Source organism: Desmodus rotundus, chromosome 1 (assembly GCF_022682495.2).
Source record: "Desmodus rotundus isolate HL8 chromosome 1, HLdesRot8A.1, whole genome shotgun sequence".
In the NCBI taxonomy this organism is placed as follows: Eukaryota; Metazoa; Chordata; class Mammalia; order Chiroptera; family Phyllostomidae; genus Desmodus; species Desmodus rotundus.
In genome coordinates, this window is record NC_071387.1 from 169,281,997 (window position 1) to 169,296,632 (window position 14,636).

Here is a 14,636-nt window from a genome sequence, read left to right on the forward strand (position 1 = left end):
TTCCACATGGGAGATAGCCGGCATACTCAAAATATCCAAATCAATAAAATTATTGGTGAAAATGAAAAAATGTGTCTTTTATTTTACAGAAGAAACAAAACAGTCTTTCTGGCCAACCCAATACTTGTACTCTGATGAGAAACTTTTTATGCAGCTAATGTCACTAAAGTCACAGAAAAGGGTCTATACCACAGCATCTAGACATCGTCATTTTAAACTCTGGACCCATGAAGGTATTCAGCTACAAATGATCTTTATAAAACAGCTCCCTTTAACAATGACTCAAACATTTGTACTGCCCTAAAAAACAAAGCTCATGCCAACCAAGTGCATCAAAGCTTTGAGGTAAGACATCACTTATTTTCCAAGCATCAGAAAATGTTCACATGCAATTCTTCATCTTTGTACCTGTAACTAATGTGTCTCCATACAAGGCTTTGAACTCATTGAATCTGCTTCCATCCACGATTCTAGCAATGACCTAAGAGGAAAAATAACAATGTCCTTGAGAAATTATATTACAAAAGAATTGTTGCATTAAAGTTATTTATAAGGAAAACAAATTCATAGTGAAGTTGTCACTTTCACAAAATTTCACCCTACACAGAACATCTTCTCACTAGAATTTCACTTGACATGCATGAAGTCATTCTGGGCTCTGATTTTACACTTCATTATAAAAGCAACAGCACCATGCTGCATACCAGAGAAGCAGAGAGACTTCATGAGCTAGACTCAAAGCTTCAGTGGCTGTTCAAACATACCGGCCTATCGTCAGGGATTCAATCAGAAAGCAGGGTACAGTGCTTAGAGTCAGAAGACCTAGGCTCCAGCTTGAGGTATCACATATGATTTGCGTGTCCTAGAGTAAGTCATTTAACCCCTCTGAGTCTCAGTTCTCACTTCTGCAAACAGGGGACAAAGTTGTGAAGACGTGATGACCCAGTAGTAAAGCAGCCTAATAAAATAATGCTGAGTTGAAGAACCAGCTCTGACTCCCAGTTCTACTGCTGAGAAATTAGAGCCACAGGGTGGTTACCTAAAATCCTCTAAGCCTCAGTTTCCTCATCTGTTTTTTAAAAAATGCTAACACTTAAGAAGTATTAACCACAGCAGACTTCCTGGCTGTCACTAAAAGGTAACTATTATTATTAAGATTTTGAGGCATTCAGAAGAGGCCTCCCCAAGACATGCTGCTTTGGCTTGTGGATTATTCTGAGCTGAAGGCAACCGAGACCCTGCATGTACATGAGAAACTTTTACCTCTCCCTCAAAGAACTGAAATCAGGGGCCTTGCCCATACTAAGAGTTATCACCAACCTATCTATACAAGGCAAGGCAAAATTCTAGCTACTGATCTACTCTTCTTCTTCTTCTTCTTCTTCTTTTTTTTTTAAATCCTCACCTGAGGACATGCTTATTGACTTTAGAGAGAGGCGAAGGGAGGGAGGGAGGAGGGAGGGAGGGAGGGAGGGAGGGAGGGAGAGAAACATTGCTGTGAGAGAGAAACATCAATCAGCTGCCTCTCCTACGCATCCCAACTGGGGACCAAACCCGCACCTAGGTGCAACTTGACCAGGAATCAAACCGTGATCTTTCAGTTTATAGGACAATGTTCCAACTAAATGAGCCACACCAGCCAAGGCAGAACATCTACTCTTAATATCTTGCAGATGTCCTTCCTCCCTTCTGAAGCCCCAAGGCACCTTCCCTCATCCTTAGTTCAGAATGCCACATAAACCTCATTTTAACTTTCTGTCCCTGAACTTCTCATGGCATGCAGGGTCTCTGACTCTGGTGCATATGTAATTAAATTTGGCTGTTTTCTCTTGTTAATCCAATCTGCCATGTGTAGATTTAACTACTAGACCAGCTGAAAGACCCTTATGGGTAGATGAAAGTTTCTTCCTCCCCTGTAAGTTCAGCAGATTCACTGATTCTGATATTCGTAAAGGATCACCGTGTGTGTGTGTGTGTGTGTGTGTGTGTAATTGATCTAAGAGGAGTAGAAATTACTAAATAGTTCATCCTTGGGGCTCATCTTTATATATCAGAACGGTTTCAAAGAGTTCTAAACATGAAGCATATTCCAAATTTCTTCAGAAACTATTGTATATGATACACATTATTTTTCTATCTAGTTGGAACTTCCTCTTTCTTATTTACCACATCAACCTAAGCTTTTTTTTGCAAGATGCAACAGCTGAAAAATGAGTGACTGCTTCCCAATATCTTTCTTTCCAAAAAGTAAAAGCTTACTTTGAATTATTTTTTAGCTATTTTCGTGAAAGGTCCAATTATAAAATGGAAATATAAGTCATCCCTGTTCTAAGTGGTATGTACCTCCAAAATTGTATCTTGTAAAAACAATCAACAAAATAACTACCATTCTTCTACACAAAGATAAAGGAACAGCCTAGGGTCTCTCAGTGTGAAACTACCTTCTACTGTATCTGCTCTACCATAAACACCACCCAGCCACATAAAATACAGTAACTCATCTTCAGAAAGAATCAGACTTTAGAAAGCAGAAATATCATATTGTACTGCTGTTCTTGTACCCAGAAGCGGAAACCAAGGCTCAGGGCATCAGTCCCAGTACCACTGAATTAGGGAAACAAGGACTAGACCCTGGGCTTTCTGATTGCTGGCCAGTGCGGTCCCACACCTCCATACACTAGGAAGCCTTCCACACAAGGATATTTTGCGATTACAGAAAAAATAATAAATTATCATCATAATGAGGAGCTGAGTTAGCAAAAGGTAGAAGCCCAGGACACTATTTAAGAAGGCAAGAGTCTATTCTTTATAAAATAATCTCCATTAAAATGAAATGGAACAGCCATGAAAGAGTGGATTTGCACCTGTTTGGCTCATTTCTATGCTCTCGAAGGTATCTGAAACAATACCTTCGTAGGTCAAGTACTCAATAAACACTGCTGAACACGTGAAAAAAGTGGTTATTCTTAAAAGGATGAATTCTTCACCCTCTAGGAAACTTGCCTGTCCGGGACGACTTCTTTCGAGCACATCAGATTGTAAGTGCCATTCTGTCTGCGCCTGTAATCAACTGAAGAGTCAAACTAAACCCTAATTCTAAAAGTTATAGCTAAATAAATCACCTTGTTAAGCAGGAGCCCCCTAAATGTCCAGGATTTAAGACCCTCTAACAATACTGGTGTATTTCCTAAATAAATAATTATATGCATCCATAAATGGGATATTACATTCATCAATTCATTCAAAAAAATATCTGCTGAGTGCCTACCATATTGCCAGATACTATTATATAAGGAATTAGGATCTAGCCATGGAAAATGTTTCATGAAAAGCCTTTAAATAATGGTGAAATGTTTATAATTTAAGCTAGAAAAGGTAGAATTTAAATGTATATATATATATATGCATATAGTATCTCAACTGCATAAAAATGTATACATATACATTAAGCCAATGCACCAAAATGTTAGCTGCTTTCTCTGGATGGTGGAGTTACAAGTAATTTTATGTCCTTCTATATTTTCTACATTTTTCACAATTAGTACTATAATGGGTTATAGTCAAGGGGGAAAGTAACAAAATGTTAAGGCAGAGAATCTGGTATTACAATAATTTTCTAGCTTAAAAAGTATTCTGCCAGAGAACGATACTAAACAAAACAAAAGACCACATGCTACATGCAAACACTAAAAACTGGTACTCTAGACTACACAAGCCTGTGTTGACAATTTGTAACCATAGCAACATCTTCATCTCTAATCAAAAGTCTAATCTTTGCTATGTCATATTACTCTAAAAGGGTATGTTTTTTATTTTGACAATTTACTGATATTTCATCCATTTCCTAAAACAAGAGCACTTTTAAAAAATAGCTGAAAAGTACCAAGTTGTCCTACATCATTCCTAATGTCCACATTATGGAATACCGTTTGTGAACAAGCCAAGCTTTGTCACTGTGTACTGAAAACCTTCCAATAATGGAGGTTCCCCCTCCTTTTAGTATTTACTGTGTACCAATGAATCCTACACTATGGGAAGATCTTTCCCTTACATGTAACTCCTCACTGAGATCCGAAACAGTCCCTAGGCATGAACATTCTAAACACTCCGGCTGTGACCATGGGCACACATACAAAGAGACAGACAGCAGGGTTACAGCTCACCGTCCCACGTTACGTACCTCTCGGACATCGAAGCTCCTCTTAAGGTTAGCACCGACTATTCCGTACAGTTCCTCAGCAGGAAATAAAGGATCTTCAGAAGGCTCGATGGTCACCTGCAGAAAACAGGGAAATCCAAATTAACCACTTTGAAAATATATTTCAAAACAACATAAGCCAAAATGCTTTACAGGAAAATAAAAGATGAAAGAACACGTCCAACTCACATCCATTTTTTTCTGATAATTTAGATTCCTCACAATCTTCCTAGTTAAGTGAAGGGCATGATTATCGTCCAAAGCGTAGTAGTCACTGACTCCAGACTTTCTACAGAGTAAAGCACACTAAAATAATCAGATTAGAGAAAAGGAAAACACTTCAGTATCTTAACCCCCAAATCTCTCATCTAAGGATAGCATCATTTCTACTTCTAAACCACTTTAATAAATGTCATTGAATCTGATCTTCAAATGTCCCTGCTATTGCCCTGGTGTTACAAACAGGAAGAACGGAGGCGCACAGAAGAAAGAACCTTGCCCTGGAAGCACCAGTAGCTGCCTGAGAATCCACACCTCTACTTCTCAGTCTTGACCTCCTTCTACTAGACCATGGGGCCTTGCTGAAGAGGGTTTCTATTGAATGGCCATCTCACACACCTCCAAGCAAAATTCTATGTGGTCAAGTTCAGCCACAGACGGCACACTTTCACGATGATGTTGGTAACTACAAAATGTGTTTGCATCTAACTGAGCTCCTAATGAAGATGCCAACTATGGTCTCTTGTCTCTGAAAGACCGCTGAGCCCCCGCCCTACAAAATCACACCTAAGAGCAAGCTGTCATAGGGTAACAAACACAAAGGTTTAATGGGTACTAATAAAATGATTCTGTGCGAAGGGCCAAGGAAGTTCCTGTTGAATTTCAAGTTCAGTGTCAATGAAGTATGGACTTGCTCTGGTTATTAGTTCTTTTCTGATTAGATGGCTTGTTATTTCAGATGTAAATGTACTATAACTTTCTAATAAAGTATAAACAAAACTGTAAAGTCAGGCAAAAGCCTGAAAAAAATAGAATTCTGGTTCATTTTATGAGTAAGGACTAAACTGCTGCAATCTAAATTTTGATGTCTCGTCTAGGGAAAACACCAAACCCTTGGGAGACATTTCCTAGACCTGGGCCCTCACAGTGCTTTTATGTCATTCTCCATCTCCGGACTGGGTGTCCCTAAGTAAGAGCAGAGTCTGTATTTACCCCTCATTCCAGCCCTCCAATGCCTCTGCAATGGCAGACCCTTCCATTTCTTTAACTCAGTGACTTACAACTGCCATAGTTTAAGTGCTTCATATATAGTATCAGCTGCAATTGCTGACTTCTGGCTACATGTAGTAATCAGAAAGCAAACAGAAGCAGAAGGAACTGCTTCCGAATTAGCAAATATTTAAAAAGAAAATGCTTTTCTGACCAGGTAGCTCAGTTGTTTAGGGTGTCATCCCAATAAGTCAAGGTTGTGGGTTTGATTCCCCAGACAGGGCATTCTCTGTCTGAAATCAATAAATAAAAAAAAAAATTTACATTAAAAATAAATAAAATGAAATGCTTTCTTTCAGAAAAACTACCTAGTATTTACCAAAACAGCAGGAAAGTAAAACCTTTGATGAGGCATTATATCATGTAAGTCTTTGTGTCAAATTAATTCCTCAGGATGACTAATCAGAGAGGTATAAATATACATTTATAAAGACAGAGAGAACCTTTATAAATATGTATCTATACCACTTTGATTAGAGAGAACCCAAAGCAAGTCGTGACTAGTAGATTTTATGACACTGTTCCCCCCAAAAGCCACCAGCATCTAATCACTGTCCCATGACTTTAAACAGGTTATTATAAGTAATAATAGCTAGTAGTGATAGAGTGCTTAGTACGCACGAAACCTGTGCTAAGGTAGGAACTATTCTTATCTTCACTTCACACATGAGAAAATGAGGCTCAAGGATGTTAAGTCATCTGTTTAATCATATGGCAATAAGTGAGGCAGATAAAAGATGAATTCCAGAACCTACGCCCTGAACTGGTAACTGCCTACAGCTTTCATGAGCACCAGATTACATCTTTTAAACAGTCAAAAAACTTGTTTAAAATTAATGCTCCTCGAATACTATCTTCATCGCCGTCCCCTGATGAAGCACCCGCAGACAATGGCAGCCCACTCTGCCCTACACCCACGCACCCTATTCTACCTGCACCCTATTCTACCTGCGCCCTCTTTCTCTGCAGGTTGAAACATCCACTCTGTCTACCTGTAACAGTCAGGGAACGGCCAGATAAGACAGGCATGCTGCATCTCCGCTCACACAGCCATGCTCACCTAAATGAACAAGCGCAGCATTCTGTTCAAACTCAGGCAGAAACTCCAGCTCTCCCTCTAAGCTCTTCTCTGCCTTCCTCAACCTCACTCGTCATTCCTTTAACCATTCCTCCTTTGGCCTCTAGTTGTAAAATTGGAAGCATGCTAGCATTTTTTTTTTAATCCTCACCCAAGGATATTTTCATTAATTTCAGAGAGAGAGAGGAAGGGAGAGGGAGAGGGACAGAGAAACAATCGGTTGCCTCCCATACACACCCCAACCAGGGGTCAAACCCACAACCTTTCGGTGTATGATACTCCAAACCAACCGGGCCACCCGTTGCTAGCATATTTTGTAATTGTTTTTTAATTCACTCATTTATTTCTCTCAGCTGCCTAATTAAATTATAAATCCCAAGGGCAGGTACTAGGGCTAAGATTCTTCTTAGTATCAGGTAGGCCAAAAATTTCGCTTGGTTTTTTCCATAAGAGGGCTCTAGTATCACTTAGTTGTCTTTAACTTCATTCAAAACAATTTTATTAGATTGTATTGTGACAGCTGTTGTATCAATGTATATTTAAAAAATATATCAAAATTAGTGAACTTCTGTGTAGCCATTTTAATATTGAAGATGGAAGAAATAATCAACATTTTCAGCATATTATGCTTTACCATTTCAAAACACAAAAAATGATTTGTGCAGTGTATGGAGAAGGTGTTGTGACTGATTGAACGTGTCAAAAGTGTTTTGTGCTGGAGATCTCTCCCTGGACGATGCTCCACAGTCAGGTAGACCAGCTGAAGTTGATAGAGACCAAATCCAGACAGTAACTGACAACCATCAACATACTGCCATGCAGGAGATGGCTGACGTACTCAAAATACCCAAATCAATGAAGTTATCGGTGAAAATGAAAAATGTGTGTTTCATTTTACAGCAAAAACCATAGGGACCTTTTGGCCAACCCAACACAATCAATCTTTCCACAATAACTGCTCAATGAGGAAGAAATGCATGAAAAACTGAGGCAAAGGTAGGCCCCTAAATCAACTCTTCAAAAGGCATGGCAGTGTTCTTTGACAGGAAAGTAGAAATATTATACCTATCTGCTCCCCTGGGTTTGTTTGTGGTTTGGCAGATCAAAGGGAGGTTTCCTGCACCTGCCAGGCCATTGAGCCTGATGACTAGACACTTGCCATTTATGTCTGAGTTCTTTAGGGTATAATCCTGGGCCCTCCTCTTCGTCTATATCACCTGGAGGTGAGCTCGTCTTATCCCTCAGTTTTAAATTTCACAAATAAAGATCTCCAGCACTGATCTGGGTGTCCTACTCTTATAGGTAACTGCCTCTTCAGCATCTGTACTTGGGTGTCTCAGGTATCTCTAACTTACCAGGTCTAAAAGGAATGCTTGATCCCCCTGCCCCATCCTTCAATCTGCTCCTTCTCCTTCCTGCCTTCCCGATCTCAGGAAATAAAGCCAGTTCATGTTACTCTCTTTGTCACCTCACCTTCCTGCACCCCTTACATGAATTCATCAATAAGTCTCTCAATTCCACCCCTAAAATAGAGCTCAAACCTGTTCACTCCACCCTACCTTCACTACCACCATAACCATTCAGCCACCAGCACCTCTCACCAATGACACTGATGCAACCACCCAACTGGTCCCCCACGCAGACTCTTGCCGACACTCCAAGCATTCTTCATTTAGCAGCCAGGGCAATTTTTTTATTAAATGAAATATTTGGTATTGCACATTCTGCTTAAAGCTTTTCAATGGTTTCCTAATTACTCATTTTTTTTTAAAGAGCCCCAAACCTTTAATGTCCTATTATGATGATAAACAACAATAATAACAATGGCAGTTAACATTTATAGGTACGTATTTAAAGCAGGTATTATCTCAAGCAATTTACATGTATCACCTTGTTAAACCCTCATAAACTTCTAGGAGGTATATATATGGTCTTCTTATCCCTGAACTCTAAGTGGAAGTGGTTAGATCAGTGGTGCAACGGAGCCAGCTCACAACTAACTCGCAAGAGCTCTCTTCGTGATTCGACGCTCGGTGGCATTCTGTTGGTAGCTTAAAATTGGCTATGGTGGGATAATTTATACTACAGAAGTTGGCAGATGCCATAAAGCCCGGGCTTTTTCCCTCCCCTAGAGAACCAGCTGTTAAACACTTACCTGCTACCAAGAGTTTAGCTAAGCTACTCCATGGTATTGCTGCCTCAGCATGCATTTTGTTTGGCTGAGAGGCCTGCAGGGACCTTAAGCTGACACTGGTGCAGGCACATGCCCTAAACAGCAACTGCAGGATCACAGGCAAATGTAAGTCCTGATATGACTTTCCCAACAGCCCTTGTGACTGGCAGTCTCCCCAGCCTTCCAGCACTGTATGCCACATTAGATAAGACCCCCAAGGCGCTTATCAAACTTCCACACTTTTGCATTGAACAGACCAATCTGGCCCTTGCACAGGAATCCCAAAGCACTCCAACCTAGAACCCTATTAAAAACATGTGCCCCAGTTTCTATCTCTCTCTTTCTCTGTCTGCACTCTGCCTTTACCTCCCTGTGCGACCCCTGGAGGCGTCCATGTACTTCCTCCAGGACCCGTGAGTAATAAACTTCTCTGTTTCAATTTCTCTTGTGGTGTGTTGTTGAATCGCAGCTCACCATCCAGAACGCTGTGCTCCACTTCACAAATGTTCATTTAACCACTGGGTTTGAGCCGCCCTCTGTATGCTCTCCCTGTATTTCTCCTTTGTCGGCCCTGCCACGTATACACATTTGTATGAACTTTTGGTAACTGTGTATTGCCCGCCTCCCTGACTACACTGTCAACTCCTTGAGGTCAAAGACAATGTCCATCTGATCTCAAACATCTAGAACAGTGCCTGCCACCTAACAGGTGCTTAATAGATATTTGCTAAATAAGGAACCTGTCTCTCCAGTCTTTCTCTAATGAAAAAGCTGATGTTCTAGATATGCAACTCTACGGTTCTAAGAACTGAACCCTAAAACAGCAGATTGAGAACAAATAAACTGTGGCAAGTTAAATACTTGGAAAAACACTTTAAAGAGTATTAAACAAACAAACAATAGCCAATCCTGAAAAGGGACAACCACTTCCGTTTCACCTGCAGTGAAGATCAGCACCACCAAGATCCTCAGCTGACACCTCTTCTCCAGTTGCTGCTTTCACCTACAACAAGGAAAAAAGTCAATGGTGAGAGCTGTCCACCAGCCATACACAAATGATTTCCTAAATGCATATCTCCTGACTGTACCTACCACTCTTCCTTCCACAGAGCTAAAGAACATTCTGTTTTTTTGATTCCACTCGCCTAGCAAACCTAGATAACATGGTTGCTAGTCTACAAGTGAAAAAACCTGAACCCCGAGTCCCTGAGGAAGTTGCCCACAGCCCCTGACAACTGCTGGAACGTGGTTTGAACCTAGGCACTCCTGGCCCCTCCGTTAGGCTGCTGACACATGCATGTTGAAGTCTGTGTGTCTGAGCCCACTGCTGCGGCTCCCTACTCCCTCTCACCCTTGTGGTGAATCCCTGCTTCTCCTTCAAGCCCCACCTGCTCTGTGTGGCTCTCCCTGACCCACCCAGGCTTCTTCATCATTAATGACACTGCACAGAAGGAACAGAGCAATGCTTACTTATCAGTGGTCCCCCAGTATCCCACTTGCAGCTCCAACACGGCACCTGCCGCACTGTATTTCAGTAACTTGCTGTGTCCCTGTCATCTCCTCTGTACTGTGGGCTCCTTGATGGTAGAAACTGTAATTCATTCACACTCAATAAATGTATTGAAGTAATGCCTTTTCTCACCCATACCGAACACTCCAGTGACTATTACAAACTCTAAAAGGTATAACGACTTTAAGAAAGGAAAAAATATCTAAGATTTTTCATATCTAAGATTCAGCAGAATATAACAAAAAAAAGAAAAGAAAAGAAAACTCAAGTGATAAGTTAAGAATGACTTAATTTTAGCTTGAGAAATTCTAAACAAGAAAAAACTTTAGTGCTAAGTGCCAACCTGACCCCTTAGGAATTGCTTATTAATTCCTACTTCTTTGAGTTGAGTGATTCATTTCTTTTTCTTCAAATAGGAAAAGCTTTTATTAGAATAATGAACATTAATCTAAAATGAAGCATAAAAATGACTTCTTATTCACTACATCAAAAGCTGTCTTAAATGAAAATTATTCTACAGGGAGACGTAATTAAACTTTTCACCTCCAATTATTCCACCCCCAGAACTAAATTTTTGGTCTTCTCTCAAAAAAGTTCAGTGTAAAATAGCATTTGGTCCAGATAATAACAAATTATAAGACGTGTCTGGATATTTAAAGTTATAAAAATGAATACAACCAACATACTATATTTATTTTTAGAGATCCAACTAAAAAAATAAGGATTTGTCTTGGTTAGTACTTAACGAGCACCCACATCATGTTTGATACTGTGATAGGTGCAAAGACGATAAATGTCAGAGAAAATTAAAATAACTCATTCTACTAAATCACAAATTCAGAAGATAAACAAGACAAGAAAGAGAACAAAAGCTCCTTCAAACACTTGTCTTACCACTATGCAGTTTTTCAACCACTTCAAGCTTCTGAAAACTACAGCAACTCAACCCCACGTTATGCGTGAAACCTCACATCCTTTTCTCAATTTTCAGTAAAACAAGTGTCAAAATTCAGAATTCTCAAGCAGATGAGGGTGCTGCTGCTGCTTTTTCTACCCGTAAACAAGGCTTTCGATAGTGGGCCCCTGAACGAGGCTCAGGTCTGTGACAGAACTGCAGACCCCTCCAGCTGCCAAGTTGTTTGAAGGTACAAGTTAAACCTGAATCCACTGGTAACTGCTGACCTTTACACAAAATCTTCCCTTGAAAATACCAAGCATTATTCCAGTATTATGATGCTGCCTATATTCCCAAAGAGATTTTTTCAAATTTTAGTCATGTCTTTATTCTTTTTATTCATTCTCTAATGAAAAACAAACAAGAACTACTCACGGAAGCATGTACCCTTTACTACACCAAGGTAAATTTTGAGTGAATTTTCCCCTCGTTGAACAATGACCGCTGTCACATAATGCTAGAGGAATGTTGAAGAATAATAAACACCACAGGCTTTTTTAATATGCCTTGAGGCTCTTACCACATTTGAAATGGCAGCTCCTCAGGTTGACCTGACCCCAGTAAAAGTCATTAAAAATTTACACAATCATTTGGAAAATATACTTATTTCACAACAAAGCATAAGCTCTTTTTAACACATGCTTTCTAATAAATTTGCGTTAATATTCCAAAACCAAAGATGGTTCTTTGACCAAATTTTGAATAAACTTACCTTTTGAGATACATAGTTCACACACCATAAAGTCCATCATTAAAAGTATACAATTCAGTGTTTCTTAGTGTATTTACAAACTTGTGCAACCATTATTGCCACCTAACTCCAGAACATTCATCCCTCCCAAAGAAACCCAGTACTCATCAGCAGTCGCTCCCCATTCCACCCTCCCGGTCCCACGCAACCACTGATCTACTTTCCGTCTCTATGATTTTGACTACATCAAACAATATTTGCTCTTCTGTGTCTGGCATAATGTTTTCAGGGTTTACCCATGTTGTGGCATGTGTCAGAACTTCATTCCTTGTTATAGTTGAATAATACCCCACTGTATATAGATTATGGTTTTAAAATATGACATTTTTCTTGTTACCTACTTCATATTCTCGGATTTCATCTATATGGGATAGTTTGTTGTCAGGTGCAGGAAAGACCTGTATCTTCACCTACCCTCTATCACTGTGAAGTCCAGGGTCGCGCTGTGCCATTAGCATGGAAGTCAGTGGAATGTAGCTGACCAAAGGAGGGGTGAGGACGGGCCGGGACAGTATCATCCAGTCCTCAGTGCTGCATCACAAGGAGGTGACCAGTGAGGTTGCACAGGGTCCTGCTCTCAGAAGGGCCCTGTGCTTGAAACTTAATGCTCAGTGGTCACTCTATTGAAATTCTAATTTACCTTTGAATTTGTGTTCTGTAAGTAAAGTCTGAGAAGACAATGGAGTGTGTGTGTTGGGGTTTACAGCCTCAGCTCTTGGCCAGTCTGCCACCCACCACCTCAGCGGGATGGGTTCACAACTCCCTGCTTCCCTGCTAACAGGTGCCTGGGCCCTGGGCCCCGCCCCACCTTCTCCTCCCTGCCCCCTCCCTAATGATTATTATATCTTCCCGAGTGAGGGCCTGGCACAGCATGGGATCAGGGGTCAGGCATGCACCCCATGGTAGCTCATGGTGAAGCACTATAGCACCATCACTATCAGGACCGAATTATGTTTTCCAGCAGATGACTCAGGGGGGTATGAACTCAGGGCTAGCCTTTCACCCACTCCCCATCCGGGTACCAGGCACATCCTGACATGGAGTCGTGTATGCACTGGGAGCTGGGCTGGGGGGCCCCTGGAAGAAGAGCTACCTGGAAGGGAAAAGATGAGGTTCCAGAGATGGATGGTTGTACAACAAAGTGAATATACTTAATGCCACAGAGTGTACATTTAAAAATAGTAGAAATGATAAATTTTATATTATGTATATTTTACCTCAATCAATCAACTGAAATTATGTTCTTACCAAGGGGGGTCCTGCCAAGAAAATGGTACCCTGCTTGCGTACAATGATGTTTTCATCAGCCATTGCAGGCACGTAAGCACCTCCTGCCGTACAGGAGCCCATGACCACCGCTATCTGGAATCCAAGCATATAAGAACCCCATCAAGTACAGCTCAAACAGTGAATTATACCTTCTTTGGAACCACAGGCCCCTAAACGTTGCAATATCAGGAGATACTACTAGCTGGTCCCTTTATATCATTTTAAAAGTGGAGTTCTCTAGCCCTGGCTGGGTGGCTCAGTTCGTTGGAGCATTGTCCCATATAACAGAAGGCTGCAGGTTCAATTCCTGTCAGGGCACGCACAGGAGGCAACCAATCGGTGTTTCTCACATAAATGTCTCTCCTTCTCTCCCCCCACTTCTCTAAAAATCAATAAACACATCCCTGGGTAAGGATTTAAAAAATTAATAAATAGATAAAAGTGGAGTCTTCTAAACAGTTGGAATAGTTTCCTAACTTCTTTTATCAAAGCATTTTGAGGGGCTTACATTTCTACAAAGTTTATGGACAATCTCCCTGTCAGAGAGAAGAATGGCCAGAAAGACCAGTGGCCTAAACAACTAATGGAGAGGAAACCCAAATCCACTCATAAATTAGCAAAACTGTATGAAAGTATAACTTTTAAATCTAATGATAGTAAGTTCTCTAAACAACTGCCACTTACCTCACATGAATACTGAAATAATTCTCCAAATGAGTGTGTTAAACTGTGTGTTACCCTGAATTTGATATATTCTAAACAGAAAACTACTGTTAGCATCACAGTTGAAAATCTCGCTCAAAAGGAAGTCAGTTGTGCTGAAGCTGGGTGATGCACACAGCAGGGCTCACGGCACTGTTCGTCTGCTTCTGCAGTGTTTAAATTTCCCATAATAAAAGTCTAAAGGTACTCTTTTTCTTAGAGATTAGTGTAACACAAAGCACAATAAATATGGCTCTGGCAGTTACCCCTAGACAGGAATAAATAATATCACAAAGAAAAATAAGGAAAGTATGCAATAGATATTTTCTTAAATTATATGAAAGCAGTTTTTACTACTAATTCCACTATTACCAGTTTTCCTTATGCACATACAAATACCTGTTTTGAAAAAAAACCCTGCCACATCAGTATTAATCCAAAAATGGAAGGCAACACAATTCAACATTTTCCATCTAAATTGCTATTACAAAAAGCATTTTTCCCTATTACATGTATGTTATTAAAAATGGCTGCAATTTTTCTATCAACATATTACAGCAATGTTTATACCTTATTGTTTTTACTAGAAGTTTGTTTTCAAAATATCTATAGCTAGAAAAACTCATGCCTGAAAGCACAAAAAAAAATTCATTGTAGCAGTGTTCACAATAGTGAAAATATGCAAATAACCAACATGCCCATCACTACAGTATTTTGAATGGCTAAGTAAA

General features: G+C 40.2%; 1 protein-coding gene across 2 annotated transcripts in view; it reads right to left on the reverse strand.

Moving 5' to 3' along the window:
- The window catches only part of MCCC2 (methylcrotonyl-CoA carboxylase subunit 2), a 54,624-nt gene that overhangs the window by 16,249 nt on the left and 23,739 nt on the right, over positions 1-14,636 (reverse strand). For both annotated transcript variants that reach the window (XM_024578643.4, XM_024578642.4), the window contains exons 7-11: positions 13,183-13,296; positions 9,657-9,721; positions 4,388-4,487; positions 4,181-4,276; positions 409-481 (exon numbers count right to left, since the gene is read on the reverse strand). In XM_024578643.4, coding sequence (XP_024434411.1) covers positions 409-481; positions 4,181-4,276; positions 4,388-4,487; positions 9,657-9,721; positions 13,183-13,296 — 448 coding nt within the window. The remainder of the gene's footprint in view (positions 1-408; positions 482-4,180; positions 4,277-4,387; positions 4,488-9,656; positions 9,722-13,182; positions 13,297-14,636) is intronic.